The sequence below is a fragment of the Anguilla rostrata genome, chromosome 5 (genome assembly GCF_018555375.3).
Source record: "Anguilla rostrata isolate EN2019 chromosome 5, ASM1855537v3, whole genome shotgun sequence".
NCBI classification, from domain to species: Eukaryota; Metazoa; Chordata; class Actinopteri; order Anguilliformes; family Anguillidae; genus Anguilla; species Anguilla rostrata.
Genome location: NC_057937.1, coordinates 51,718,243 through 51,745,124, shown reverse-complemented (window position 1 = coordinate 51,745,124; position 26,882 = coordinate 51,718,243). Strand labels below are relative to the sequence as shown.

Here is a 26,882-nt window from a genome sequence, read left to right as displayed (position 1 = left end):
AATTCAAGTCAAAGTTCCACTTTTCCATTTAACAACAGAACTATCATTTGAATAAGAAAATGTAAACATTTATTGCAGTTATTACATTTGAAATGACTGTTGATTTACAGAAAAAATGAACATTTAATAACACAGGCAAAGGATCATGGGGGCCGCCACTGCTGTTTTTAATTTGTGCACTTCAGCATTCATGCCTCTCAGATAATGCTCGCAAAATTTTCAGAAGGGATATCCAAAATGTAACCACAAGCAGGAAATAGTATGCTCACTAAAAATGCAATTATACAGTTTGTTTTGGAAGAAAGTATTATGGAAAACATAATTTTATTTTCAAAACTATGTTTACCAGAACTATATTAAGACATTGAAGTTCAACCCAGTGAATTCAAACATAAGACATGAGTGTTGATTTTTTTGTGTTTTTTCCTTAATTTCTTCTTCTTCTTTTTTTTAACAAAAGAGCTGCAGAACCTGAGTCATCTGTAAGTACAGTAAGCATACAATGTGTTTTAATTATCCAGTTCAGGTCACAGAGGGCCATTTGAATCAGGCCAGATTAATCAATCTGACTATTTCTAAAATGTGTGACAGCGTTACTTATGGAAAAATAACTTTTATATAATAAACAAAACACAGAGCATACATTACAGAGGAAATCAGTGACATGCCACAGTAGAGTGGAAAACTGACTTTCTGTTTAAACAGGCTGAATGTTGTGTGATTGCATATGATTTCATTTGTGGTATTATTATTTTGCAGCATCACAAACACGTTTAATAGTTACACAGTAACACTTTTGACTTCAGGGTCAACTTAAAGCTATGTAATAAACACGTATGCAGAAATCTGGGAAAATTTACCTTGCCCTATACATATTTCAAAATGTTGTATTACAACCACAAAATAAGCAAAGATTTCCTCTTTTTTTGTGGTCATCACGTGTGACTCACTGCAGGAAAGGAAAGGACTTGCTCTGCTTTCATTATTGCTGTCTGTTTTGTATGCAATCATGGACATTCAGTGGGCATTACCCAGCACCCAACCCAGAGGCTGAATTCGCTGCTGTGTATATCCAGACCGAAAGCAGTGGCAGTCCCTCGCCTCAGTGCATCACTCAAAGGTCTACAGAGGCTGAGAGTGCACCTTCTCTAGTGGGAACCCTGAAATGGTCTGGAGCTTTCAGTGTGAGGCAGAAGCATACTGACCGCACTGTGAGGAGAGCACAGCACAAATGATGCATTCTCAAACATCTGGCCCAATAACACATCTGGGCAACAAATCTGTTTTGGTTTAATTCTTAAAAAACGTGAAACGCAATACAGAAGATTTAATCTTTTCATTTGTTTCAGGGGTTTCCAGCTTATTGATAAGATGCACCTCATATCGCAAGAAACCATCAATGAAAAGATGTATTGAAACTGCATACCCAGACTTTCTACTGCACAATTGCCATGAATAATATATCAAAGAGCCACGGTATGCATATAAATACAAAAAAAATCAATATAACATAAAAAAACTGCTATGACTTATTGCTATGAATAAAGTTAAAAGCAAAACATACAATCAAATACTGTCCATTCAGTGTCTCTGGGCCTTCCTCTGTAAATGCACACAGTGCATTTGCGGTTCTTTTTTTTGTCATTGAAATTTTTATGGTTGTACACTAAAGGTTTCTAGGCAGCTGAATCATGCTGCTGATGGGCAATGCATCCTCCTCATGACAAGTGACCTTGTAACCTCTTTCATGTGACAAAGTTGGCTATGCGAGTCATGGATGCTTTGTATCGTACAGTTCTCACAGGTGCTTACAGTTCAGCTGCATGGTGTCCCTCAATGTCTCAGTCAACTGCCAGCCTTGAGCCGTAGTCACTTGTAGTCTGTGAACTAGCTAGATTATAGACTAACTAGGCGGTCGACTCTATATTCTTAACACTAAAAGGTCCTTCTGTCTGCTGTAAAAATGTCAACATAAGAATTTGACACATCTTGTGAATACTAATGAAGAGGATGTGACCACAAAACACAGGCAGAAATGATTGTACAGTGCTTGGGCACACCCCTTCATTAGTATCTGATAAACTGTAATGTAGCACCAGAAACTCTTGTTACCAAGTACCAACCTCCTGGAGTAGGCAGGTCTGACGGAATGCAGGAGTTGACCATCTGGTTAATACAGAGATCCTGTGCTGTTTCCTGCACGACTTTCTTTACAAACTCATACGTTTTCTAGTAAAACAATGGTGCACATACACACAAGCAGCTTTGCAATGGAGCGGAGCAGCAGAATATATTTTTAACTTGAGTATCTTGAGTATCTTGCATCCTGGTAAATCACCAGAGACAGTGCGTCAGCTCCGACAGGAGTCAGTCTTGTGCGTTTCCTCCAGAAGACAGAAAGAAAGACACTGGGAAGTAAAAAAAAGGATGTGTAAAGCAATTCTAGAGGATGTGATTGGACACAAAAAAGGCTCAAAGCCCACTGGAGTTTATCTCATATTGTTCTAACCAGTCCCGTCCTAAAGCCAGTCATCATCATTTGCAGTACCACACACGTGGGATACACTTCATGTTTTCATTTGTAAGTGCTTTCAAGACATTTGGAGTAAGAATTTTGAAGTGTTAATTGAGAGTGTGCGTTTATAAAAGATAAAGAACACTAAACACATATTTAAGTTGAGGTAAATTTTTCAAATGTAGAATGGAGAAGAGAGTTTGAGTCCACATATGCACATGTGGTTTTCCTGGCTCTTCTTCAGCAGAGAAGTTCTCCTCTCCAATTTGGTCTTATTAATTATTAAAATTCATCAACTTTTTAAGCAAATGAATGGTATACTTTGTTACTCCATTAGATGGGCATTTGTAGTGGTCAACATTTAAGGACTGTAAAAATCAATCAAATGTAAACACATTTTTGTACCTGTAAATGCAAAAAAGCAGCAAAAAGTAAGAAAAAGTCCATAAAACCACAGAGTGATGAAATTGCTCAGTTTTCTTCCATAAAAAAATGGCAAAATTCCTTGAATATAGAATATAGAATTCTAAAGTGCAAGTATAAAAATCTTCTAAATTTTCAAAATTGATATCAAGTTCTGTTGATAGTCCTTGAGGAAAGTACAATCAGAGCAGCACGTGTGGAAGAACAACACTAACAAAACTGTTCCGGTTGCTTCAAGAATTCCTTCGTATGAAAACTGCCACTTCTTCAAGACCAACTGGGTAATCCTTCAGGCACGTCCCTCCATCAAAGACCTGGGTGTTACTCACGTCCTGCCACTGAAAACTGCTTCCTGGTAAATAAATGTCTCTCTGGGTGGCACCCCTCTCTGTAACTGGTGCTACAAGGACCTGAGAAGAAGTGGCAAAAAAAAAAACATCTTAATATGATAATTTATTTATTTTTATTTTCCTCCCTAATTCAGAAAACCCAATAATACCTGTTACAAACAGACTGTAGCCACCTGATGGACAAAATGAATCTTTATTGACTAGAATAACCAGCTGAATCACTTCCTGGGTGACAGCAAGGCCAATCACGTGCCACCCTGTGGGACTCCCTGATAAGCTTGCCACTGGCCTGCCGTGAAGATGTGATCTAGGCCCATGCTGCAAAAGACATGCTACCAGGGAGCCCCCTTAGTCATGAGTGCTTCCTCAGGAAGTAGCACTGGACATGGAAAACTGACAGCAAGAACAGATTCCTCTGACTAATCAGCACCATTCAATTTTATAGCTCTATCCTGCCCCCGGTGGCAAAGAAAATGCTTACCTCGTCTCCTATCAGAAACTCATCATCGATGGTGAATGTGTTGAGGTCATCGGGACTGACCCACCAGAGGGGGCGGTATACTGGATTCCTGCTGGTTTTCCATTCCTCTGCATACTTCAGAATGAGGGGAACTACAAAGTCCTGGTGCTTGGCTATATAGATTCTGGTAAGGTTCAAGACCTGCAGTACAGAAAGAAAGAGCAAACTAGCTGGTAAGAAAAATGTAGCTGGATGTGAACATGAAACTGTGCACTGACAATAGAAGAGAAGATAATACTGTTAGCCTTTTCATTCCACTCTGCACACTGTGTCAAAGAAGGAATGTGAACAAGAGGGACTTGTCTCTCATTAAGACGTAGGCAGAACTGGAGTATTTACTCATTCAACTTAATACACGACATGCTAACCAGTGGATAGACCGCCATTTGAGTTATCATCTGCTGTTAATGTATAATAGTGATGTGCATGAACCAATCCACAGTGAAAACAATGATTTAGTTCAAGTTAGTGTCACTGACGAGAATGTTTTTTTAGAATTTACGAGTCCCAACGCTCCTGAAGCTAAAGTACAGGTTGAGCGCTAAGTTCTGCCCAGGGCCTTCAGAGAGGGCTGGCCACAACTCTTCCCCTTGATAAAAACAGACAGGAAAAGATCATTGAAGTGCTATATTTCTCTTTCATTGTATCTGTCTCTTCACTTAAAATCACTCTAGGTGGTAAGCAGTAGACTGACTTTATGAAACTAGATCAATGAAACATTCTGACCATAAAATTGTAAAAAAGAAAAATGCATTTCAATATATTTTTTTTAAGAGTCTCTGGTCACATCTACTATTTTGGCTTTTCTGGAATGTCTCTGGCACTGGAAAAAGGGTCACTTCCAAAAGTTAACATTCTCTCCTGTCTCCTGTTGCAGAAAAAGATGAACCACATTCATAAAAATATACATTTTAAGAGGAGAAAAACACGTTTGTATAAATAAATTTTGAGTTGGACCTCTTATTTAATTGAGAAAACAGACCGGTGGTTTCAGTTCTGGTTCCGATTTTGGACCCAGTTGGATCATGGAATTGCCAGTCCTTGAAGGAAAGGCACTGGATATATGAACTGACTGCATATTTTAAGGCAGTACAAATTTACCACAAAAATGAAAAAAGTCTTAAGGTTTTTTGTCAGTCATTTTTGTTATTTGCTTTTATTTTACTATGTTTTTTCTTCACAAACACAGATTGACAAGTACATTTATGACTATAGACCTCATTAGGCTAAGTCAGATTAATAGATTACTACATTTGCAGAAAAAAACTATAAATAAAAATAGAAAGGTTTATCTCTGAGTGTACTCTTAGTGTCAGTTTAAAATATAAAGTGTGTGATTGCTGTAATGACGTCTTTTTCCATGGCTGGTTCCTTGAACATTCTTGTTGGTGGGGCTTTTATTATTTGCAAGTTTGGCTATTGTAAATTCAAGACCAAACCTAACACTGAACAGATGGGAGCTTAATCACAGGTGATGTTAAGCAGAGACCAGGGCCTTATCCCTCGAAAAACCTCACCTGTAACCTGAGCTGTTATCCATAGTGTCTAACATGTCAATATCTGAACATTCCCTGTTACTCTAATTCTGATTCACACATAGCTATTTTCTTCCTCTTTGTATTGCATTACCAACCATCCCTGCACAGTGAAAATAATTAGTGGCTAACTGCCTATGCTTCAGAGGCAAGTGTGTGCCTTCCTAAATAAATAAAGCACAGACCTATACTTCGGCCATTCCAAGGTGGGGGTTAATCCAATAGGAAATAAAAGACAGAATTTCCAGAAGCATTTTCAGAGCCAGTATAATATGGAGTACACACCCTGTCCTCATCGTACACCCAGGGGGGAGTCTGGAAGGAGATGACAGGGAGAAAGGAGACAATCTGCAGCCAGCGGATGAAGAGCTCCTCATCAGTGATGAGCTCCTTCGAGGTCGAGCCACCTACAGAGAAAATAAAAATAAAGACGAAGAACTCCTCTTTCTGGTGTCATTCTAAATTCCATGGTTACTCAGGTTAGGGGGGAAATATTTCTCAGCTTGTTCCTCAAAAGCAGACAATATTGCCTCCATTACTCCATTACGAAAAAGTATACTCATTGATTTATTGGCAGCTTTTGAAAAGGGTTTCCACACTGCACGTTTAAAATGGGCTGCTGTAGTCATGACAAGGAGCTTGTGCACTCATGCTCAGTCATAATGACACAATGCTGTACAATTACAGTATGTAACAGAATGGCATGCAGTACAGGAGAGGTACAGGGGAGGAGTCACTGACAGCATACTGTACAGTACAGGTGAGGTACAGGGGATGAGTCACTTACAGCATGCTGTACAGTACAGGTGCAGTATGCTGAAGGCTAGCTAGGAAGTACAGGCTCAGCGAGCTGTAGTATTACCTACTGCATCAGGAATGAAGAAGCTGTAGCCCAGCAGGCTGTAGTGCAGGACCGATGGAATAAGGCTCTTCAGCCCTGTGTGGCTCCAGTCACTGCTGAGCGGGACCATGCTGACGAACAGGGACATGTGGCTCGACCTGAAACGCAGCACAGCAGCATCCAGCTTTACTCAGCTCCCTCATTCCATTACTGCGCCATAAGGAGGGCAGTCAAGTATGACAATTTAGGGAAATGCTCTTCTAATTCAGGGGTTGTAGGTGCAATGATAGTGCCCTCCCAAATCTCAATCAGGACACTATCATTGCACCATTTGGCAAGGTACAATACCTGGATGCATAATTTTATAATGTAAGGACGCGTTCAGGTGTGTCAGTTACTTCTGGTAAGTGGATCAATGAAGCCTGCTAATAAAACTGTAATTCAACCATTTTATTAATAACTGGTCTTCTTTTCAAACTCCAATGCACTGTACTTTCTCTGCATTCGAGACATACTCCAAATGACAACTTTTATTGCAGGAATTACTTGCCTCAAAGAGGCAAAAAATATGTGGAGAAGCAATTACATTAATTACATATATTATGGCAAAAACAAAGGTCTCTTTCACACAGGATAGTGCACATTTCAAAAGACACCTAAACCTGCCTAACTACAGTAATTAAATACACAACAAAACCTTAGGAATGAAGAACTATATGCATAATGTCCCCACCAGACCTAGAGCTGGGCAACACTTAGTTACAGAATGGCATCTTGTTGGCTACACAGATTTAAAATGGTGAAGGCCAATAAAGCCTGCATGTTAAAGAAGCTGCCAGCGATTGGTGTGAAATGCAGGCTGGCGTCAGGTTTGGAAAGGCTTGGAGGGCCAGAAGCAGAGTATTAAATTGCTCCATAAATCGCTGAAGAATTTTAGTGAAAGGATTATATTGTCATATTAAAACATCACGGGACTCGGAAGGTGATCTGAATGCTGACAAAGTATTTGGCTGATGTCCTGGTTGGTAGTTGAAGGCATTATGTCACTATGCAACCAAAGAGACAGCTGACTGAGGTACTGGACCATGGCTGAGGCACCATAACACTATCGTGCGAAAGTCAAAAGTTGCAAACCAAAGAAAAAACATCGCCAGATGCCAGATAAACCACTGATTACTGAAGAAAAATGATAGGCTGCTATTATTTTTGTTTTACTAGCTTAGCAGAAGCCTATATCCAGGGAGATTTGCACAGTTTACACAATATCCCATTTACGCAGCTGGATATTTAATGAAATCCTGGCTTACTACCTTGTTCAGGGATGCAGCATCAGCCAGCCAGTCATTTGAACCTGCAACCTCATGTTTATAAGCTCGGTTCCCTATCCAGAGAACAATTTTTGGTTCTGTGAATGCTGCCAGAAAATTAGAGCAAGCAGTCCCAAAAAGTACTTTTGTCCATTTTCCTGGATGTCCCTTGGACGTAATTATTGTGTCTGAAGGAACACTGCATGACCAGTTTTGAGAATGTTATTCAGATATGTTGCTCCACTTGAAAATTAATTTGAAATGGGGAATTGGGCTTTCACATTTTATTTTTATTCAGGAAATGAGCGATTGGGCATCCACTTTAATTATATTCAGGAAGTCAGTACTACCTAACAACTCATTTCCATACTTACATTTCTTAAAATTTTGTTGACACATGTTCCTCATGATGTGTTCGCATGACTAAACTCTGTACTTTGACAGAATTATTTGGAACAATAAACATGTCCAAGGACTGAGGAACATGTTCATCATGAAATGATCTCACAGCCAAATGGGAATCTAACCTAATGTTCTCCAAATGTTCGGGACAAATGTTTTGTGTTAGCTGGGTAGCGGCTTTGCCGCACTGCCCCACCGTGTTCCGGCGGTCACAATGGCCGAGTTGCCGATCCTGGTCGCCATTTCCGCCAGGAGCTGGATGTACTTGTCCCTGGCCAGGGCTTCTGGCGGGCGTAGGCCGTGCTCCTCAAACGGGTTCCTCTCCCCTCCCTCCAGGACCAGGTACTCCACGCTCAGCTGGGAGCGCAGGCTGGTCACCCACTCAGTGAACCAGGAGACCGCCGCCGGGTTGCTGACGTTCAACTTCACACAGAACTTCTCCTTCCACTGCGTCAGCAGGGGCGCCTGAGCGGGGGAGAGAGACAGAGGGCACAGAGAGGAGGGATTATACATACATACTGCTGAGCGCAGAAGCCTGGCCTCTTTAGGATGCCTCATTTTAGTGAGGGAGACTCTGAGATCCATGCGCCTTATGTTTGGCAACACCAAGATGGTGCTAGTGGCATCTCTGTACAGGCAAAACATATTTGACATGATCTACTAAAAAACAAACAAACTGAGTATTTTAGAGACCAGTCATTGGTTACTGTAGACATGAGTGTGATCTTCGACTGTCGGTCTGAAAATGAAAGCTGTTGTTGTGAAAATGTACTGCTGGTGGAGGCCACCAGGGGGCTCTCACCAGGTGACCCTGCGGGGTTGCAGGCAAACTGAGCCAGTACGCCTCTGTGCCGTCCTCCAGGGAGGCCTGGAACTGCTGGCTGTCTACCCCCAGGAACGGAGACAGGGTGACGGAGATGTTCAGGAGCCTCATTAGCGTCAGATCCCTGGTCGGTCCCTCAGAGACTTTCTGCTTACCGTACAGGTACTCATGGTCCACCTGTCAAAGCATATAATAAACTACCACTGATGTATACTGCTGATGTACCACAGATACATACTACAGATGTACCACTGATGTGCACTGCCAATGTACCACGGATGTATACTGCTGATGTACACATAATTACAAAAAGCGATACTATACACAACCATCAAAGAAATCAATTACAGTAGTAGTAGTCTGAAGTAGATCTATTGTTCTCCAACTCATGATCACATTAATTCATATGGAAATAGAAATTTAAAACATTTTAAAACCTTCCTCAGCTCTAGCACAACAAGAAGGAAAGAAATCCACAGTAATGTGGCAGACAAGCCATTTGGAATAGCATATTGAGAACTCCTAACTTCTTTCCACAGGAATATGGACGGATTACAACTTCACATTAGGATCAGATTTACCTGAACGTGTTTTTTTTGGCTGTTTCTCTCACCGTGCCTTTTATAGCTAGTCTGTCTTTTCGGTTTTTGGGGGAATGTGAGTAGCTTTCTTTCCTTTATGGAGGGACAATACCAATGCAATTAAACCCCCACAGCCACAGTTTAAACTCATGCGCACCGTAGAACTGTTTCTTCGCTGTGGTCAACATATAAAGGATGTGAATGCTTTAGTTGTCTATGGTACCTTTATTGAAATGAATCAGAGGAAAGAATATTCTTGTCTGCATTCTCCTGAATTATGCAGCAATTACGCAAGCCTATTGGACAATCCAAATGGAGATAAGATAAAATTGATATAAAGCAAACAAAAACAAAAGTGATAAACCCTTACATTTTCTGTTTTCCCTAGAGAAATACTTGTTTGACATTTTCCCATTCTGACCCTGCTGTGAACCTGGCTTGTACTGACTTGTCCCTTTCTGTTTCCTTTATTCTCAGTAATACATAAAAATAATCGCTTTCACATCTATAGTCACATTAACCACTACTGCCGTTTGCGCAGCACATCACAGTTTAAATCCAGCTTGTATTTTTTCCGTGCAGATATTAAAATCTGACACAGCGTTGTCTAATATTCACCCGATCCCCAGAATTAACTCCAAAATACACTATATCACACGTTGTCACTAATAGACAAGAAATGTCCGGCGATCCCCGAACATAATGGGAAGGATGTAATCAGCATTTATTTTCAACTTTGACTTTCAAACAAATGCGGTTATTACACAGTTAGGAAAAATTATTTAGCTGACTGCTGAAATGAAGGACGACGACTGACTGAATACCGTCCAAAGTCTTTAAAAGCTCGCGTCGGGGCCTGCCCTGGATCTAAAACTGTAAACAGCTGATTTACAATTGGCCGGGAGACAGAGTGCTAAGAGCGAATAAGCAGCTGAGAAGCACCTCGGAGGCACGTGGTGCTCCAGCAGCTGACGCGCGACCCTGACGCGAGCGCGCATTTTTCCACGAGCTGCCCCTCTCTCGCGCGGTAAGCGAACGCAGCTCTGCCCGTGAGTGTCTCCCCGCTCCGTGCTGGCTGACAGCAGCTGATATTGTGAAGCGTGAATGACAGGTGCGAGTCCTCGCTCAGGCTCGGGGCAGATTAATCATCTGGCCTGAGGGCGGGGCCAGACCAGGCCCAGACTGAAGGTCAGACATGGAAATGGCTCGGGAGAAACAAACTAATTAAACGGGGTCTCACAAGCGCACACTTTGCTCCATTTCCTTTTGTTGTATTTATATTTTAAGGACAGTTATGTCAACCAAAACACTACTATGATAATACCGCAAAGCCAATACTCAATTTAACCTAACTGCATTTCAGTTTTCATTGTCCTGGTAAAACAATAATAGCACTTTAAACTGGTTGTGGAGGAATCACCGTGTAATTACGCACATTGAATCTGAACTTTGAATTGCAGAAGGTTTTAGCGTTCCATATTGAAATTTTAACTTAGAAAAAAGCAATGTTGCTACCATGATAAAAGCATTCGAGAGTAGCTTCCCAGCATTTTCTGTCATAAAATATTGGATCACAGGAAGATCACAGGGAGCAAAAATATATTTTTTTAAATATATATTTTTCAATATATATTTTCTTCTGTTAATTTTTTGTGTATTAAATGACAGACTGAGGGAGGTGACGCACCATGTCGGAGAGGAGAGACGTGGAATGTTCCGTGAGGCTGATGACTCCCTCTCCCAGGCGGTGTCTTTTCAGCCGGTTGGAGAAGGTCCGTAGCTCCCTCTCCAGCTTCACGCCAGAGTCCACGTTCACAAGCAACTTCCAGAACGGCAGCCTGCGAGGGTCAGTTCAGTCAAATTGGAGGGGGGGGGGGAGAGTTTGAATGTTATAATAATAATAATAATAATAATAATAATAATAATAATAATAATAATAGGCAAACAAACAAGGGAACAAACAAACAAACAAACAAACAAGTAAATAAATAAATAAATGTAGAATCATCACAGAGCAGGCCCTAACCATAGGGTGTCCATGTTGGGCAGCGCTGGTTTGTGTGAGGGGTGGGGACGCCACATCCTCTGGTGCACGGCCTTGAGGTTTGGGCCCACGCACACGGTGTACTTGAGGGGAAGCCGCTCCATGCTGCGGGGCGTGCGCAGACAGAACTGCTGCATGCGCTCAAAGCTCACGTGTAGGGCCACCTCGGGGTCCACCAGCACGGCCACGCCTGTCACAGGAGGGGGAATCACAGCATGACAGCACCGTTACGACTGTGTAATGGCCTTAGTCACCAGCGCACCAGATAATGCTGCCATTCTAAAAGGATAAAACCGCGTCCTGTGGCAGAACATTCAGATCTACTCACAGACACAGAACCAGAGAGAGAGAGTGATAGAGAGAGAGAAACAGAGAGAGAGAGGGGAAGAGTGAGACTGAGCAAGACAGGGGGGAGAGAGAGAGAGAGAGAGATATGGCCACACGCCAACCCCATGTCAGCATAGCTATGTGCTTTCTGGGATGGTTAAGGAATGCTGAATGCCCTGGTGCATGTACGTCCGCACAAATGCCTTTGTATGAGTATATATTTATAGCCACTGTATTAGTTGGCAACTTGGTTGAATGGATCCAAAAATAACATTGCGGTTTTAGAGAGTGTCCCTTATCCGCCATAACAAGCCAGTACAATGTGAGCCGGCACAAGAGGAGACAATCCCCTGTCTATTTCAGCATGTCCCCCCTCAAATGAGTGCCGTGTGCTGAGGTGGCACACAATTATAAACACCTGCAACAGGGGCGCCACCTGCACAGGTAAGAGACACTCCAATAACTGCACTCTCTTTTGCACTTTGGGGCCACCATAAATATTATGCCTTAGACCTACAACTGGGATAACTAATAAGCAAAATGAGGTCCAGTGTTAATAGGGGTAGGGATGGACCACCTGTGATATATTCGTTGGTTTGCATCCTATGTTATTTTTGTTCTCTTGAGGAATGTAGTTTACCTCCAGTGTTCCTCTAAACCAGGCCTGCCCAACCCTGTTCCTGGAGATCAAGGGTTTTAATTCAAAACCAACAAAACACACCTCATTCAACAGGTAGAGATCCCGTTGAGCTGCTAATCAGTAGAGTCAGGTGTGCCAAAGTAGAGTTGAAATAAAAACATACAGAAATGGGCATTTCTCTATAGTGGAATCTGGGTATCATTGCAAAGTAGGGCCCACCCTCAATGATCTTCTCTGAGGATTAAATTAAGATTGTTCTCCTGGTACAGGGTTAGTCAACCCTACTCTAAACAAAAAAAAAAAAAATTAGAGCAAAGCCATCTTTAAAACTCCTCATAAGGGGTTCTACTCAGCGAATAACTACTATGATAAACATGGCAGCAAATTCTTGAAGTCTGGCAGGTGTGTTGCATCGAAAGGGCAAAGGAGCCAAGGCCTTACAGTAAGATATACACACACAAATATAACACGCCAATCCCAGAGTAAAACACAGAGGAAAATTCAACATTTGGTTTATAGGAAACAAGTACAAAAAAAAGCAGAGGATTCGGTCCCTCTGAGACCATCATCAGAGCAAGAACAGAAAAACAAACGACTGGTCATTGAGCACCTTCTCACATTAAGTTCCTGGGTTTTTGTGCTGCTGCAGATATGAGGTGAGGCCCCAGGGAACAGAGAGGCAGGGTGTCCCATCCTGGGAGGGACGGGGTGCTTTGTACTTCTGGCACCTCTGTGAAATGATGAGGTTTTATGCAGTCCAGATGATTGTGTCTGCAGATGGAGCTGCCCTCTCAGGAATTCCGGCTGCCTCTCAGGTTTCTGTGACCGGCCAGATCCCACCCTAATGCCCCAGTGCCCCTCTCCATCCAACCCTTTCAACCCCCCAATCCTCTATTCCCGTAAAGTAGTTTCATTAAAAAAAACCCCACTGCTTACCAGCCCACCCATCTCCTCAGACTGCATGCCATAATCCCCAAAACTGTACCAAACTATTTAACTATTTCATGTTCTGGTTGAGATGTGATTAAGCATCACAGTTCACAAGATGATGCTTTTTGTAATTCAATCAAAAGAGGTATAAAAAAAACTTTTATAATTAAGGAATTACAAATTTAAAAAAAACTGAGATAGCTGCAGGGTACTCTACTGATGCAAAGTTATGTGTTGCTGAATTAAAATTTACAGATATGCTTGTGCTTGAACATGAGTGTTCACACCACCATATCAGAACCACTCATATATGAAGGCACGAAACTAAACAAAAAAATTTACCAGCTTTAATTTGCTGGTGTTTTGAGGCGTTATTAGTCTTGAAAAAATATATTAATAAAAATCTTCTGGATTCCTCTTAAATTATTTGTTTTTTTGTATGAAAAACGCATCACACACATAAAATGTATTTCATAAGTATATTTGTGCATTAGGAAATGTTTAAAGCACATGGAAACTTTCCCCGCTGTTGCATGGCACTGAATTAAGTCAGCATATGGGCATAGAATGAAATCATTATAAAAAAAAGGCACCATCAATGTTGGCTTTGTAAAAAGTCATTGAGTTTAAGTGGTATATGCCCATATACATTTCAAACATTCAAGGAACATAGACCAAATTTATGCCATAGTAAACCAAATAAAATTAGACAGATATCATTTTTATGAAGAGTAGTACAAAACTAAAAAAAAAAAATTTAGAAAAAATGACGAAATGCTGAAAAAATGTGTGTTCATGTTATGGAAAATAAACCAACTCATGGTTCTCATTTTGGAATCAATTTAGCCCTAAAACAGACTGTCAGAGCCAAGTTTTACTTACTAATCATCATCAAAAGACTGCACAGAACCGAGAAGTGCATGCAATATGGCAACCTGCACAAGAGTGAATCAATAACGGTCATTTTGTGAAATCTAAGTTTTAGGGCTTTAGTTTCAGCCAAGGTGGGTTCTTCTGGAGTTTAAAAGGGGCCCTCAGCCACATATTTTTAGAACAATTCCCTAAACACTACCAGCTTTCCTCAAATATTTTCCACAAGTTCTTTAAAGAAAAGACAGATCCTACATTAGCCTCTTATTCCATAAATCAAACAGTAGGTTTGTGAAATAAAATTGACATGATAAAAATAAGGGTAAGATCATATTACTCACTCACACTCACACACACACACACACACACAATGTATATGTATATATGCATATACTGTATATAGACATATGTTCTTGCATCCATTAATAATCATTTCCTACGGGCACCCTGCAATGTGTCACATGCAGTAATGATGTAGATGCCAACAGTGATGATTAAGGTGAGTGATGAGTCTCTGCATCAGAGGCAACTCTTCGTCCCTGTGCCCCACTGCATGGCTATTGTTGGGTGCGAGTATTTTGAGGTGACCCCGTATGCACCCTCTTTCAGGGCCATGGGGACACACTGCCAGGATAAAGGGGGGAGAACGGGGCCTACAGTCCTGCTGCAAAACACATGGACCCGCTCTCCTCCTTTAACATGCCACATTACGGCATTATTTACGATCCCCAGTAGCAACTTGGAGAGAAATCTGGTAAAGGTTTCGAAGGTTGTATTCCAAAATATCCAGAACATAAAAATGATTTTTTATGCCCCTGGACTCAGTTTTCATAATGCGGCTCCTCAAAGTTTCATCAAGACAGTGACTCATATCTTTTTCTTTTTTCTATAAAAATTTCGGTCACTTTTCAAAATCGATCTGCGGAAAGAGCAGTTTGCACATGATGCAGGTCAGTGCTTCACAAAGCCACAGACCTTAATGGAAAGAAAAACATTCATGTTCTCACCACCGCACACTATGGGTTATTTGAACTCGCCAGTGATAAGCCAGCCTCCACTCATGGCCACTACCGTTTCCAGGGTGTACAATGTGACAATTCTGCATCTGTCATACGTGGCAGGAACTGCTACAATACAACAAGAATAATGTCAATTTTTTTATATTTATATGAAAAATGTATTCTCATTTTTATTATTTTTTTCTCAAAAAGAAAAAAATATTAGGGTATAATCAAAAAGACAGAAGGAAAGAGGGAGGGCGGGGGGGTTTCTTTCAAGTTTTGTACCTTTTACAATTAATGTTTGTTATGCCAGATGCTTTATGCCAGAAACAAAAAGAAAAGAAAAATAAAATCACCGGCAACCAATAAATTTATTTTATTGCTTCCAGACTAGCACGGTGACAGGTATTCTCTTTACTGCGCTGACACGCAATCCTTTACAAGCATTCACTCTGAAAACGACTAAAGAAGACAAAATCTTTCCAAGGCCTAACTTGTAATGAGCTTAGGGAACTTCAAAGGGGGCCAAACAATCTGTTGAATTTGCTGTATGGCTGCCAGCAGACACGGTTTAAAGAATTCCTTTGTCTGCTAAGTACCCCAAGAAAAGAAATCGAGTTCTATTACGGTATATACTAATTTTACTAAATATTCTGCTATTCTATTTTGAGGTAAAACACTACTATCAATATTTATCTTACTGCTAATGCACTTTCCATGAAGCACTGCATGAAACTGAGAAAAGAAAACTCAGCAAATGAAGGGCCACTTAACCAGTACTTGATTCTGTTGTACTTCATATTCTGTTCTATTACATCTTCCTTATCTTTCACTTTTGCTCATCCCTAAATGAAAGGGGAACATTTCATATACAAACTCAAAACATGTTAAGGGTTATATTTTGGCCATACAGTATTTAAAACCAAATGGTAATATTTGCCTTCCAGTAAATATAACAAACATTTACTTTATACAGCCTACACTACTGAATAGGCCAAATAGGCAACACGTTATTTCCTTCATAATAGCTAGAAATCATTTCCTGTATTTTCAGCTCTTATTCCGTTTTATCTGTACATTTATCATCAATGCTGATACACTGAATATTAAATATGAACCTTCTCTAAAGAAGTATAGGCAAGCTAGCAGAGGAAAGCCAATCTCTACAGGGACGTAATTAATATGAATGCACAGAAATGCCATTGCTAGTCTGTTGGTACATGTAATGCTCAATGTTATTCCTGCAACATCTTGCCCCAGTCTTTAGGAATTTTTTTAAAAGACTGCACATCTTAGCACACCTTGGCTGTAATTTAATTTCACAGAATAACTATTACTGGCGTCCTTTGTACACAAAAAGCAGTTTAACCAAACAGCAATTACTATTCTAAATGACTACTAACATAAAAGAGGTATGACGACGAGGTGGTGTATAAAACAAGGTGGCAACTGTGTCACTTTAGGCATGAAAAGTATATACTAGGCTCACCTTGACATGTGAAGGTATTGGCAATGAAGGGTAAAATGGCCAATTGGCAGTTCCCAACCAAACATTCTTCATAGCTTGACGCCCTGGAGTTGCACAGTTCCGGGAACTGCAGCAATCAGCCTTGGCCTCTCCTACCATGTACTAGCATCTAGTAGTAAGCACTAAAATTCTCAGAGGTTTAAATGTCATTATGTAGCAACACAGCTTGTATGCAACCCTAAACCAGTGCTACAAAAGGTTACTTGGGTTTACTTCAGGAAGAAGGAGATTCAATTCGGTCAGTTTTTTTTTCGATTCCATTCACAGTCAACATCTCACTCTCCGGAGCACAGCAAACAAGCCAAGCCATTACAGTAGCTCCAGACTCCGGTACGACCAGCGGAGACGGGTTCCAGCAGCCTGAGCCTAATTATACTTGCAGTTTATTACTTAGCTAATACCCGTGATGAAGTATTTGTCTGCTTGTGGTTACATGGCAACAAAACAGCTGCTTTTAATCGTCGTTGTATCACTCCATTAATGGCAGAGAGAGGCACAGAGAGTTAAAAGTGTCCAGCGATTAAGGCCGTTTTTAACAAAGAAGGGCGAACAATCGTGGGACAATCCAGCTAAACCCGCCACAGTATTTCTTACATTGTTAATGCCTCATTAAACAGTTGTTGAGGGAAATGCATAATAACCTATTTTGCTGTCACATGATGGTAATTACATATTTAGATATGTCTTTATGTGATATCTCATTCTGGTCAGTTTACTTTTTTATCAGTTTATTGGCTAGTGCTGTCACTTGCACAAACGCTCTCACGCACAAACAGACACACACTTTCTGCTTGGCTCCTCATTCAGAGGTCTACCAGGTTTTTGTAAACAAGTATGTAGCCTTTTATCATAGTACAAACAAATGTCATACATAAACACCTCTTTTCTCATTAAATCTTTTGGCTTTTCTTTATTAACATGGCTTGAATCAAGCTCAGTAGATGTCGCATGTTATAGCATAAAAACATAATTGACTATGAATCTAATTAGGACAGACCTAGAGTAGTCCTGTTGTTGTGTATGACAACAGCAGGCTAGTACTGCACACAAAGACTTTGAAGGCTCAACACAAAGAATCTCAGTTTGGGGGTTTACTGCAATTTAGCCTCAGTGAGTTCCTATGTGTATTTTTCTCACTTTCACTTCTCATGTAATTTATGTAAGTGATGTGCCATGGCTAAGAGCTCTAAATTCATCGTATGTGTCTCTGCTATTGTACTGCCACTGATTACAATGAAGAGGGATAGCACAGGGCAAAACGAAATACAAACCAGTAAACACTAAACAGTGCATCTGGCACACCCCAATGTGTGTGTGTGTGTGTGTGTGTGTGTGTGTGCACGCGTGCGTCTGTGTGTAGGTGTGCGTGTGTGTGTTTGCATGCATGTTTGCACATTCTTGAGCAAGTGTATAGTATACTGTAACATTCTAAACACTACAAACTCAGTGCTTGTCCTTTTTATGAAATTCAATAATGGTAGACACCCTTTGTCAGCAAACTCCCTGGCTATATTAGAAACCAACCCCAAAAACCGTCTATACGATAAAAAAATCTCTCCCTCAAAAACAACACACATAAACCCACAATACTTGTAAATTACTTGACCTCTCATTCCTTTTTCAGAAAAACAAAATGAAAACTTATTACTTAATCCATCTATGGAGATTCATTGGTGTGATTCTACATGGAGATCCTATCTCCACTTTAGGAGAAAACAGTTTGAGGACACAGATAAGGTGCAACAAAGCAGTCCAGCAGCCCAAGGCCCATCACGAGACTGACTAGAAAATGCTCACCTGTCGACCCCAGGAAGTAGCGCTCCAAGACCGATCCATACCCTGAGGGGTCATCTTGAAGATCGCTCACCACAAAAGGTCGCATTGACACAGAGGCGTTGTTTATTGGCCAGTTCTGCGCCTGGACACTTGCTCCACCGTACCAGGAGACATTAACCATAGAGAAACAGTCCTACAGCAGAGAAAAATTGGCTTATTACCTACAGTGCTGTGAGAGGGTATTTGCCCCCTTCCTGATATCCTCTATTATTGCATATTTGTCACACTGAATAGTTTCTAAATGGTCAACAAAATGTAATATTAGACAAAGGGAACCTGAGTAAACACAAAACACATTTTTTTAATGTCACCCATGTGAAAAAGTAACTGTCCCCTTAGTTACTCAATCAACCAATTAACTAAACTGAATTTATTATTAGATTCAGCTGACTGAACACCGGCAGGCTTGATTGCAGCCAGGCCTGATGTATGTAAGCTTGACTCATATTGAACCTTGCCATCAGAGTGAAGCAGTCATCGCAAAGTCTCTACAAGCACACAATGCCACGATCAAAGGAAATTCCAGAACAGATGAGAAAAAAAGGTGAATGTTGAAATACATCAGTCTGGAAAGGGTTACTAAGCCATTTGTAAGGCTCTGGGACTCAAACCACAAGTGACTCAAACCACAGTGAGAGCCACTATATCTTAATGGAGAGCACCTGGAACAGTGGTGAATCTTCCCATGATTGGCTGGCCTACCAAACTTTTTCTGAGGGGTACAGCAACAACTCATCCAAGAAGTCACAAAAGATCCCAGAACATCCAAAGAACTGCAGGCCTCTCAGGCCTAGGCTAAGGTCAGTGTTCATGACTCCAGAATAAGAAAGAGACTGGGCATAAATGGAATTCATGGGAGAGCAGCAAAGCAGAAACCATTGCTAACCCAGAGAAACATCAATGCTCGTCTCACATTTGCAGAAAAACCACCTTGAAGATCCCCAAGCCTTTTGGGATAATAATTCTATGGACAGATGAGTCAAAAGTGGAACCTTTTGGATGACATGGATCCCATTATTCCTGGTGTAAAGCAAATACAGCATTTCACAGTGAGAACATCATACCAACAGTCAAACATGGTGATGGTAGTGTGATGGTGTGGGGATACTTTGCTGCCTCGAAACCTGGACTACCAGCCATTATTGAAGGAACCATGAATTGTGCTCTGAGCAAGAAATTTTTTAAGAAAAATATCTGGTCATCTGTCCATGAGATGAGGCTGAAGCATAATTGGGTTTTGCAGCAATGATCCAAAACACAAAAGCAAGACCACACCTGAATGGCTGAAAAAAAACGAAATTAAAGTTTTGGAGTGGCCTAGTCAAAGTCTTGACTTGAACCCAATAGAGATGCTGTAGCACAACCTGAAACAAGCAGTTCATGCTTGAAAACCTACTAATTTGTCTGAATTAAAGCAGTTCTGCTGAGAATAATTCCTCCACAGCGATGTGAAATACTAATATCAAATTAAATGAAATATTTGTTTGCAGTTAATGATGATAAAGATGGTGCAACCAGTTATTACATTTAAGGGTACAGTTATTTTTTCACATGGGTGATTAAAAAAATAAAATAATCATTTTAAAAATGTGCTTTGCATGCTCCCCTTGTCTAATATTACATTTTGTCTAAAAATCTGAAACCATTTAGTGTGACAAATATGCAAGAATATAGGAAATCAGGAAGGGGAGAACAGGGGCACATGCATTTCTGTTCTACACTGCAGAAAAAAGACAACGATTATGAAAGCAGTGTACAGTAGTGATCTTGTTACTGATGGATACTCTAATAAAATGGTCCATCTGTGTAGCCTATGGAAGAAACATTTTTATACATACGTGGAAAGAACTTTTGTTTCCGCTCACATAATTTTACAGGTCTGTTGCTGGTGTATTGGTCTTATTTGATGGAGTTTCTTGTTAATTGCTCTGGTAAAGAGGTTCTGTTAATTGTGTATATACAAATGTGAATCTGGGAACGGAGAAGCCACAGTGGACCCAGAACTTACAATTTATCGCTAGACTAAGTTACAGACCATAAGTCCTAACTGCAGACTCAAACAATAAAGTTCTAACAATTTAACTGTATGGTAAAAAAATTGTTCTAATTATTATTCACGTTCTGTGATAAAAAAAAAATTTTTTTTTAAATCCCAGCATTCTTTCATTGATTGTGTCAATTTAATACAAAATATTTATAATTACCATAATAGGTCAGTATAATTCTATAAAACCGACAGATGTGGAGCAATAATCATAATATCCAGAACTCGTTTCATATTATTCATTTTAAGTAATTTATATACATCTATCAAATTAAAATCGTATAAATGTTTTTAGCTACTGTGTCATGGCAAACACTTACCTGAAAAAACAATTGAAAGCTGGACGTTAGACATTGAAAACAGCTTATGCTCAACAAAAACTTCACTGCCATTTAAATAACCACATGTTTAATAATTGGGTGCGCATTTTATAGAGCATTAAACATTATTAAAATCTTAATTATTTATCGCTTAAACTGCGATAGGCTATGTCAAATAACAATGAAATGTTCTTCCCAAAACGCATTGACAAAAAACAATTATAAATGGAGAAATTTGTTATTTGAAATATTTATAATATTCAGTACTGGGCGCTCTAATGCTTTAGTAGCAACAACTGTAATTATAATATTATAACAAATATTATTACGCATGCATATTTACTGAGCGTCTGCATCGTTAGATTAATTCACGAGACTGCTGAAGAAAAAGACAGGCTACTCGACTACTAATTTACTAGAGATCTTCAGAAATTATACAAATAATACGTTATAGACAGTAATTTAATGTAGGCGCGTATTTTGGAGAGGACAAAACAGCAAACAGTATTGGCTAAACCATAATATATGGTTAAACTAAATGAGGAGCTAGACTATCAGACAGGAACCGTCTCCGTCTCATGCAGTTAATAAATTACAGAGGACCAATTTAGCGATACCTCTAAATCCATATGACAACTCCGCGGCGTCCAGGTAATGTTGTAGCACTCGGTCTGCGACGCATCATCTGATTCCAAAGATATCTTGATGTCTGCAACTGAATCCCAGGTGTAACAGAATTCTGTTTTGTTTAGCCAGCACAGGTTTCGGACAAATGGAACGTCAGCTTCGGGGTTCCCGATGTTCTTCACGCCTATCTCCACAAAGGTCTTGTTCTCGGTCAGTGTCTGTATAACGAGAGAGTGGGTGCTCCTCTCCCAAATCAGTCCGCTGAAAGTCCCTCTTAAGATCCAGTTCTTATTAGGCTGATCCACAACTTGCCAATAAATGATCCCGATAGTCATAACGAAGAAGACTGCCACGCCGAGGCAGGCGATAGCCCCCTTCCACGTTTCGTTCATTTCCTTAAGCCCAGTGTCCCATGTAACTTCTGGGATGGGACTAGGGTTCCTATTTCGAGCGTGAGGCATATTGTAGTACAATGAACAAAAAAATAACAATATTAAATATTTGTTATTAAGAATAATCTATGTGTAAAATATTAAAATACAGACGTTTCATCGTGCCTTGTTACCTTAATAGGCTAATAAGAAAGTTAGTGAAACATGTATCCGTTATTCATGCGTAGCCTATTTATTCCTGCTATTGAGACCTGTCGCGTGAAAAAGACAGGCAACATCCCCCACGGCTGAAACATCCACAAAGTCCAGAAAGGTGAAAACTTACCACATGCTGCTATATAAATTTTGGTTTTTAGTGGCATTGATCGTTGAACAGACTTGTCTAACCCAGGTTGGGCAGTACGAACTACGAACGGCTCCAGAGGCTTATTTGCTTGCCCTGCACTTTTCGCCTGTTTCTGACGTAACTCAAAACTGGTCATCAAAAAGAAACCAGAGAAAGTGTTACGGACCGCTTTGCAAATATCTATAGCTGCAGGTTAAAGCGCCCGGGATAGCCACCACCAAGGAGCGATTAAAGCACCCGAGAGCCACCGACTGAAACCAGGAGCGCGCAACCAACTCCCCTTCACGCGCTCACTCCGACCCTCTTGCTCACTACTTAAAGTTATGCAAACTCTTTATTTTTGTTTGTTTGAAGGCGGCTAGATAATTAGGCTACACCCTGTTAAATATGGGCCGTCACTCTGGTAAGGAAATGAAAAATATGAAATAGCATACTGCTCAAACTGACCGATTAAGTATTAAGATTTTAAGTGTGCTAAACCCTACCGTCTACTGAAATTAGATACTTGAGATGAACGACGTCTGGCAAAGCGTGTTCGAGTAAATTAGCCTGCTATCAGTTTATGCTATATTATTTGTCGCAAGAATCATGTGTAGCCTCTATATTGAATAAAAGTATTTAAGTTTGAAAAGATATCAACTTAGTGAAATCAACTTAGTGTCTGGACTGGTAATACATTGTCAACGGCACTTCTCTTTATTTTCAGTGTCATATGGAAGTATATTTTTCAGTATATTTTTGTATTTTCAGACATATAAATTACGGAGTCTTACAAAACTTAAATTAATATAATTTCATCAGAGTGAATATCATTTAAAAAACGAAATAGTTTACGTAATAATAATAATAATAATAATAATAATAATAATAATAATAGCCTACTCGCAAAGTTTTTTTGGTCCATGCCGACACGATTGCATCGCACAGTTCCTGCGGAATTTATAACCATACATTCCTGTTGTGAACCTGCTGTTCCACCTCATCCAAAAGGTGCTCTATTGGATTGAAATCTGGGGCCACTGGAGTACACTGAAGTGACTGTCATGTTCCAGGATCCAGCTTGAGATGATTAATGCTTTGTGATATGGCGCATTATCCTGCTGGAAGTATCAATTTTAAAAAGGGTAGACTGTGGCCATAAAGGGTTGCACAGGATCAGCAGCAATGCTTAGGTATGCTGTGGCATTCAAATGATGCTCAGTTGGCATTAAGGAGCCTAATGTGTGCCAAGAAAACATTACCCACCCTTACACCACCGCCACCAACCAGCTTGCACCATTGACCAAAGCCAAATTCTGACGTTACCATCTGAATATCGCAGCAGAAGTCAAGATTCATCAGACTAGGCGATGGTTTTCCAGTCTTCCGTCGTCTAGTTTTGGTGATCATGTGCCCACTGTAGGCCTCATCTTCCTATTCTTAGCTGACGTGAGTGGAACCCAATGGTCTTCTGCTGCTGTCACCCATTCGCTTCAAGGTTAGATAACTTGTACATTCAGAGATGCCCTTCTGCACAGCACTGTTGTAAATGGCTGTTATTTGAACATCAGTGGCCTTTCTGTTAGCTCCAATTAGTCTGCCCATTCTCCGCAGACATCTCTCATTACAAGGTGTTTTTACCCACCGAACTGCAGCTCACTGGATATTTTGTTCATCAGACCATTCTCTGTAAACACTATAGTGTTAAAATCCTGAGATACTGGATCCACCACATCTGGCACCAACAATGATACCATGGTCAAAATTGCCTAGACCATGTGTCTTGCCCGTTTTAATGTTTGGTTGAACAACAACAAAACATCTTTACCATGTCTGTGTGCTGTATATATTTAGTTGCAGCCATGTGTTTTACTGTTTGGAGGAGCAGGGTATTTGCATTAAGCAGTAGGTGCACCTAATAAAGTGGCCACTGCGTGTATATGCTGCCTTCGACAAAGATGTCAACCTCATGGCTTAGCTAATCATGGTGGGTAGACAGATATGCAGGCAGCAGTGTGGTTCAGCATCCCAGGTAATACATTATAATCTGGCAGGTCCTTGACTGACTTCCGGAGTTACGTTTTCAGTGACTTAACCCAAGCTGCTGAATTATCCAGATATAGACCATAAATGGATAGCGTGCATTACTAATTATAGCCTGCTGTGCAATACTATACAGTTTATGTTCCTGAGTAATAAGCAAATGAATGGTTTGAAAGCAAATGAATGTGATACTGTATGCAGAGAGCTGAAAACAATGCTCTATTCTGCCAGCTAGTCCTCAGGGAGGGAGGTGGAGCTCAGCTGAAGGTGTCAAGGAATGAATCAGAAGCCACTGCGAGTAGGTATGTTGTTCATGTTGTTTTGAAGGGTCAAGGCTTCAGGACTTAGCTGGCAGGGGACAGTCTTGTGACGTTTTCATTTTGTCCATCAGCAGTCGTTGTGTTCAGACTCAAAATCCCGACGCCACTAAGTGCTCCCACCTGCGCACTGCCGTGACACGGAAAATCTGCGTGTTGTTATGCAGGAGGAATGCGCTTCTCGGTATCAGTTGACATAATTTCTTAACATCGACATTCAACAATAACAAAACTTAACGTACTATGCAACTGCAGAGCCAGGCATGGTTTTCAGTGTAGGAACAGGTCGAGCCAAATAAGGCATTGTTTCTGTAGAAAAAAAGCCCACTATATATTCACAAGCATAGCTTAACTTATGTTTGATAATTTGTATAAACCCAACCCCCTTCTTCACTCCCCCCTCCCTGCTCACCCATCTTCAAGAGACACACAATGGGTTTCTCCAACTGGGAATGGAGGGGACCACTAAACATTATTTTAGTCAAGTCGGGCGGCATGTATTCTCCTTCGAAACCTTTTCTGCTGAAAATGGATATCCATAATTCATTCACGGTGTGAGCAGGTAGAGTGTTCAGCACATAAACATTACGTTAATTGCAAGAAAACAATAATTGGTTTAAATAACGACCTCTTTGTTGACCTTGGCTCATCACACAGTGAAGGTATGTGCAGTTTATGTGTGAAAACTCATATCCATAACAGTAACATTTTAATTATCAGATCACCCCCCCCCCCCCCCCGCCTATGAAATAATGTGAAACGTAACACTAATTGTAAAGGGTAGCATTAGAGTGTAGTGGGAGGGAGTGATCTCTGAGATGCCTTAAAGATCAGTTGCCTCACGTCAGACCCCCCTGATCCCCTGCATAGCTCTGGCAAGGAGAAAGTCATTGGATCGGGGTGTGGGGAATTCCCCCTTCAATTCTCCCCCTTAATAACCCTGCTACCAAGCGGCAGCTACGCGGGACCCTCACTTAGCATTGCTCACTTGTGCTCTCAGTGTGTCAATGGTACTTTTCTGCTTTTCAGTTCAGTTCCGTTTAACTAAGATCAATTTCTAAACTCCGGCATGAAATAAAGCATAGCATTTAGGTAAGTAAATAATATCAGATGAAAAAGCTTACATTGAGGTGAGACATCCATACACATTTTTATGGAAACACCCTTCAATGCAAATATACAGTATTGCACATTGCATTAATGGTCTCCATTGTTTTTACATACATTGCACCCTTGTTACAAAACATGTTCTTTTTAGGCAAAACATCCAATTTAGATTAATGAAAACAAACAAAATGTTGTGCAAACATTTGCCAAAACATATCATTGATTTGAACACTTTGTCTATTATCTAATCTTTTGTGACATCACAGTGAGATTTCAGATATCATTGAGTCATCACAATAATTCACAGGCAAGATATTCATGGGAGAGATCCTCAGGACAACATGCAGTTTTAAAAAGTGTGTAGAATGTTCTCTGATACATTCATTCAGCATGAAGTGGGGTCAGCCTTAGACTTGGGAGAAAGATATGACGAGAGAGGGAAAAAGCATCAAATACCATCTAATCTTAAAATACGGGCTTTGTATATATTGAGAAATGTACAATAAATGGCAGTGAAAATGAGTACCTGCCATGAGAATATAACATGTCCCAAAATATTGTGACAGGTTGTGAAACAAAAAAATAAAATGAAATACTAATAAACATTATGCTTTACTGTGCTGTTTCATTACTGTGTTTTCACTGGTTGTGGGTTAAACTGGGTTTGAACATGAACAAGGTTCTAGTGAAACATTCTGACACACTAAAGACTTATCACATAATTCTATAATGGTTGAATAAGGCCTACAACTGCACCATGTTTTTTTAAATTGACGTGATCCTGTATGTAACTTTGATTCAGAGATCAAACCAACCAATGACCGTTGAGGTAGAGTGCACTGGGTCTATAAATGGCAGTGCTCTTGAGTGAAGGTTGAGTTCCACTGTAAGTGAATGTCTAGCAATAAACATGTAACCCCTTGTTTATCAAAACCTAACTTGGGGAACATGGTGGGGAAATATTATGTGACATTCATGGCAGACACACAAGCGCACATCTGTTGTCAGATGAACTAGTGAAAATGTATGCTGTGTAGAAAGAGGGTTAGAACCACAGGTGGTATTGAATCCATAAATGGATCTGGTTCAGTTTTTGAGGGATACATTTTTCCTGCACGTTACCCCATCTCTCAGCATAAACCCTTTTTCTTTTTTTGCCACACTGTGGGTCGTGGTGGAAGCAATATGAGTTTCTAAGCTCTGAAAACTAAAACGGGGTTGTACCTTTTTGAGA

General features: G+C 40.4%; 1 protein-coding gene across 1 annotated transcript; it reads right to left on the bottom strand.

Moving 5' to 3' along the window:
- Positions 1-80: 80 nt before the first annotated feature.
- Positions 81-22,462, bottom strand: LOC135255615 (SITS-binding protein-like). The gene is made up of 10 exons (XM_064337037.1): positions 21,455-22,462; positions 18,435-18,606; positions 11,324-11,531; positions 10,985-11,135; positions 8,696-8,893; positions 8,090-8,358; positions 6,206-6,342; positions 5,629-5,750; positions 3,770-3,949; positions 81-3,348 (listed from the first exon to the last, which is right to left on the bottom strand). The coding sequence occupies exons 1-10, from the start codon at positions 21,923-21,925 to the stop codon at positions 3,172-3,174; spliced, it is 2,085 nt and encodes a 694-aa protein (XP_064193107.1). The 5' UTR covers positions 21,926-22,462; the 3' UTR covers positions 81-3,171.
- Positions 22,463-26,882: the final 4,420 nt, after the last annotated feature.

What these genes read in the sequence shown, in the direction of transcription:
- LOC135255615 (XM_064337037.1), bottom strand. Translation starts at nt 21,925, where the DNA reads ATGCCTCACGCTCGAAATAGGAACCCTAGTCCCATCCCAGAAGTTACA. An exon ending in GTTGTCATATGGATTTAGAG is followed by an intron (nt 18,607 to 21,454) that starts GTATCGCTAAAT and finishes TCTCTGCTGTAG; the next exon opens with GACTGTTTCTCTATGGTTAA. An exon ending in ATTGTGACCGCCGGAACACG is followed by an intron (nt 6,343 to 8,089) that starts GTGGGGCAGTGC and finishes GCTGCGTTTCAG; the next exon opens with GTCGAGCCACATGTCCCTGT.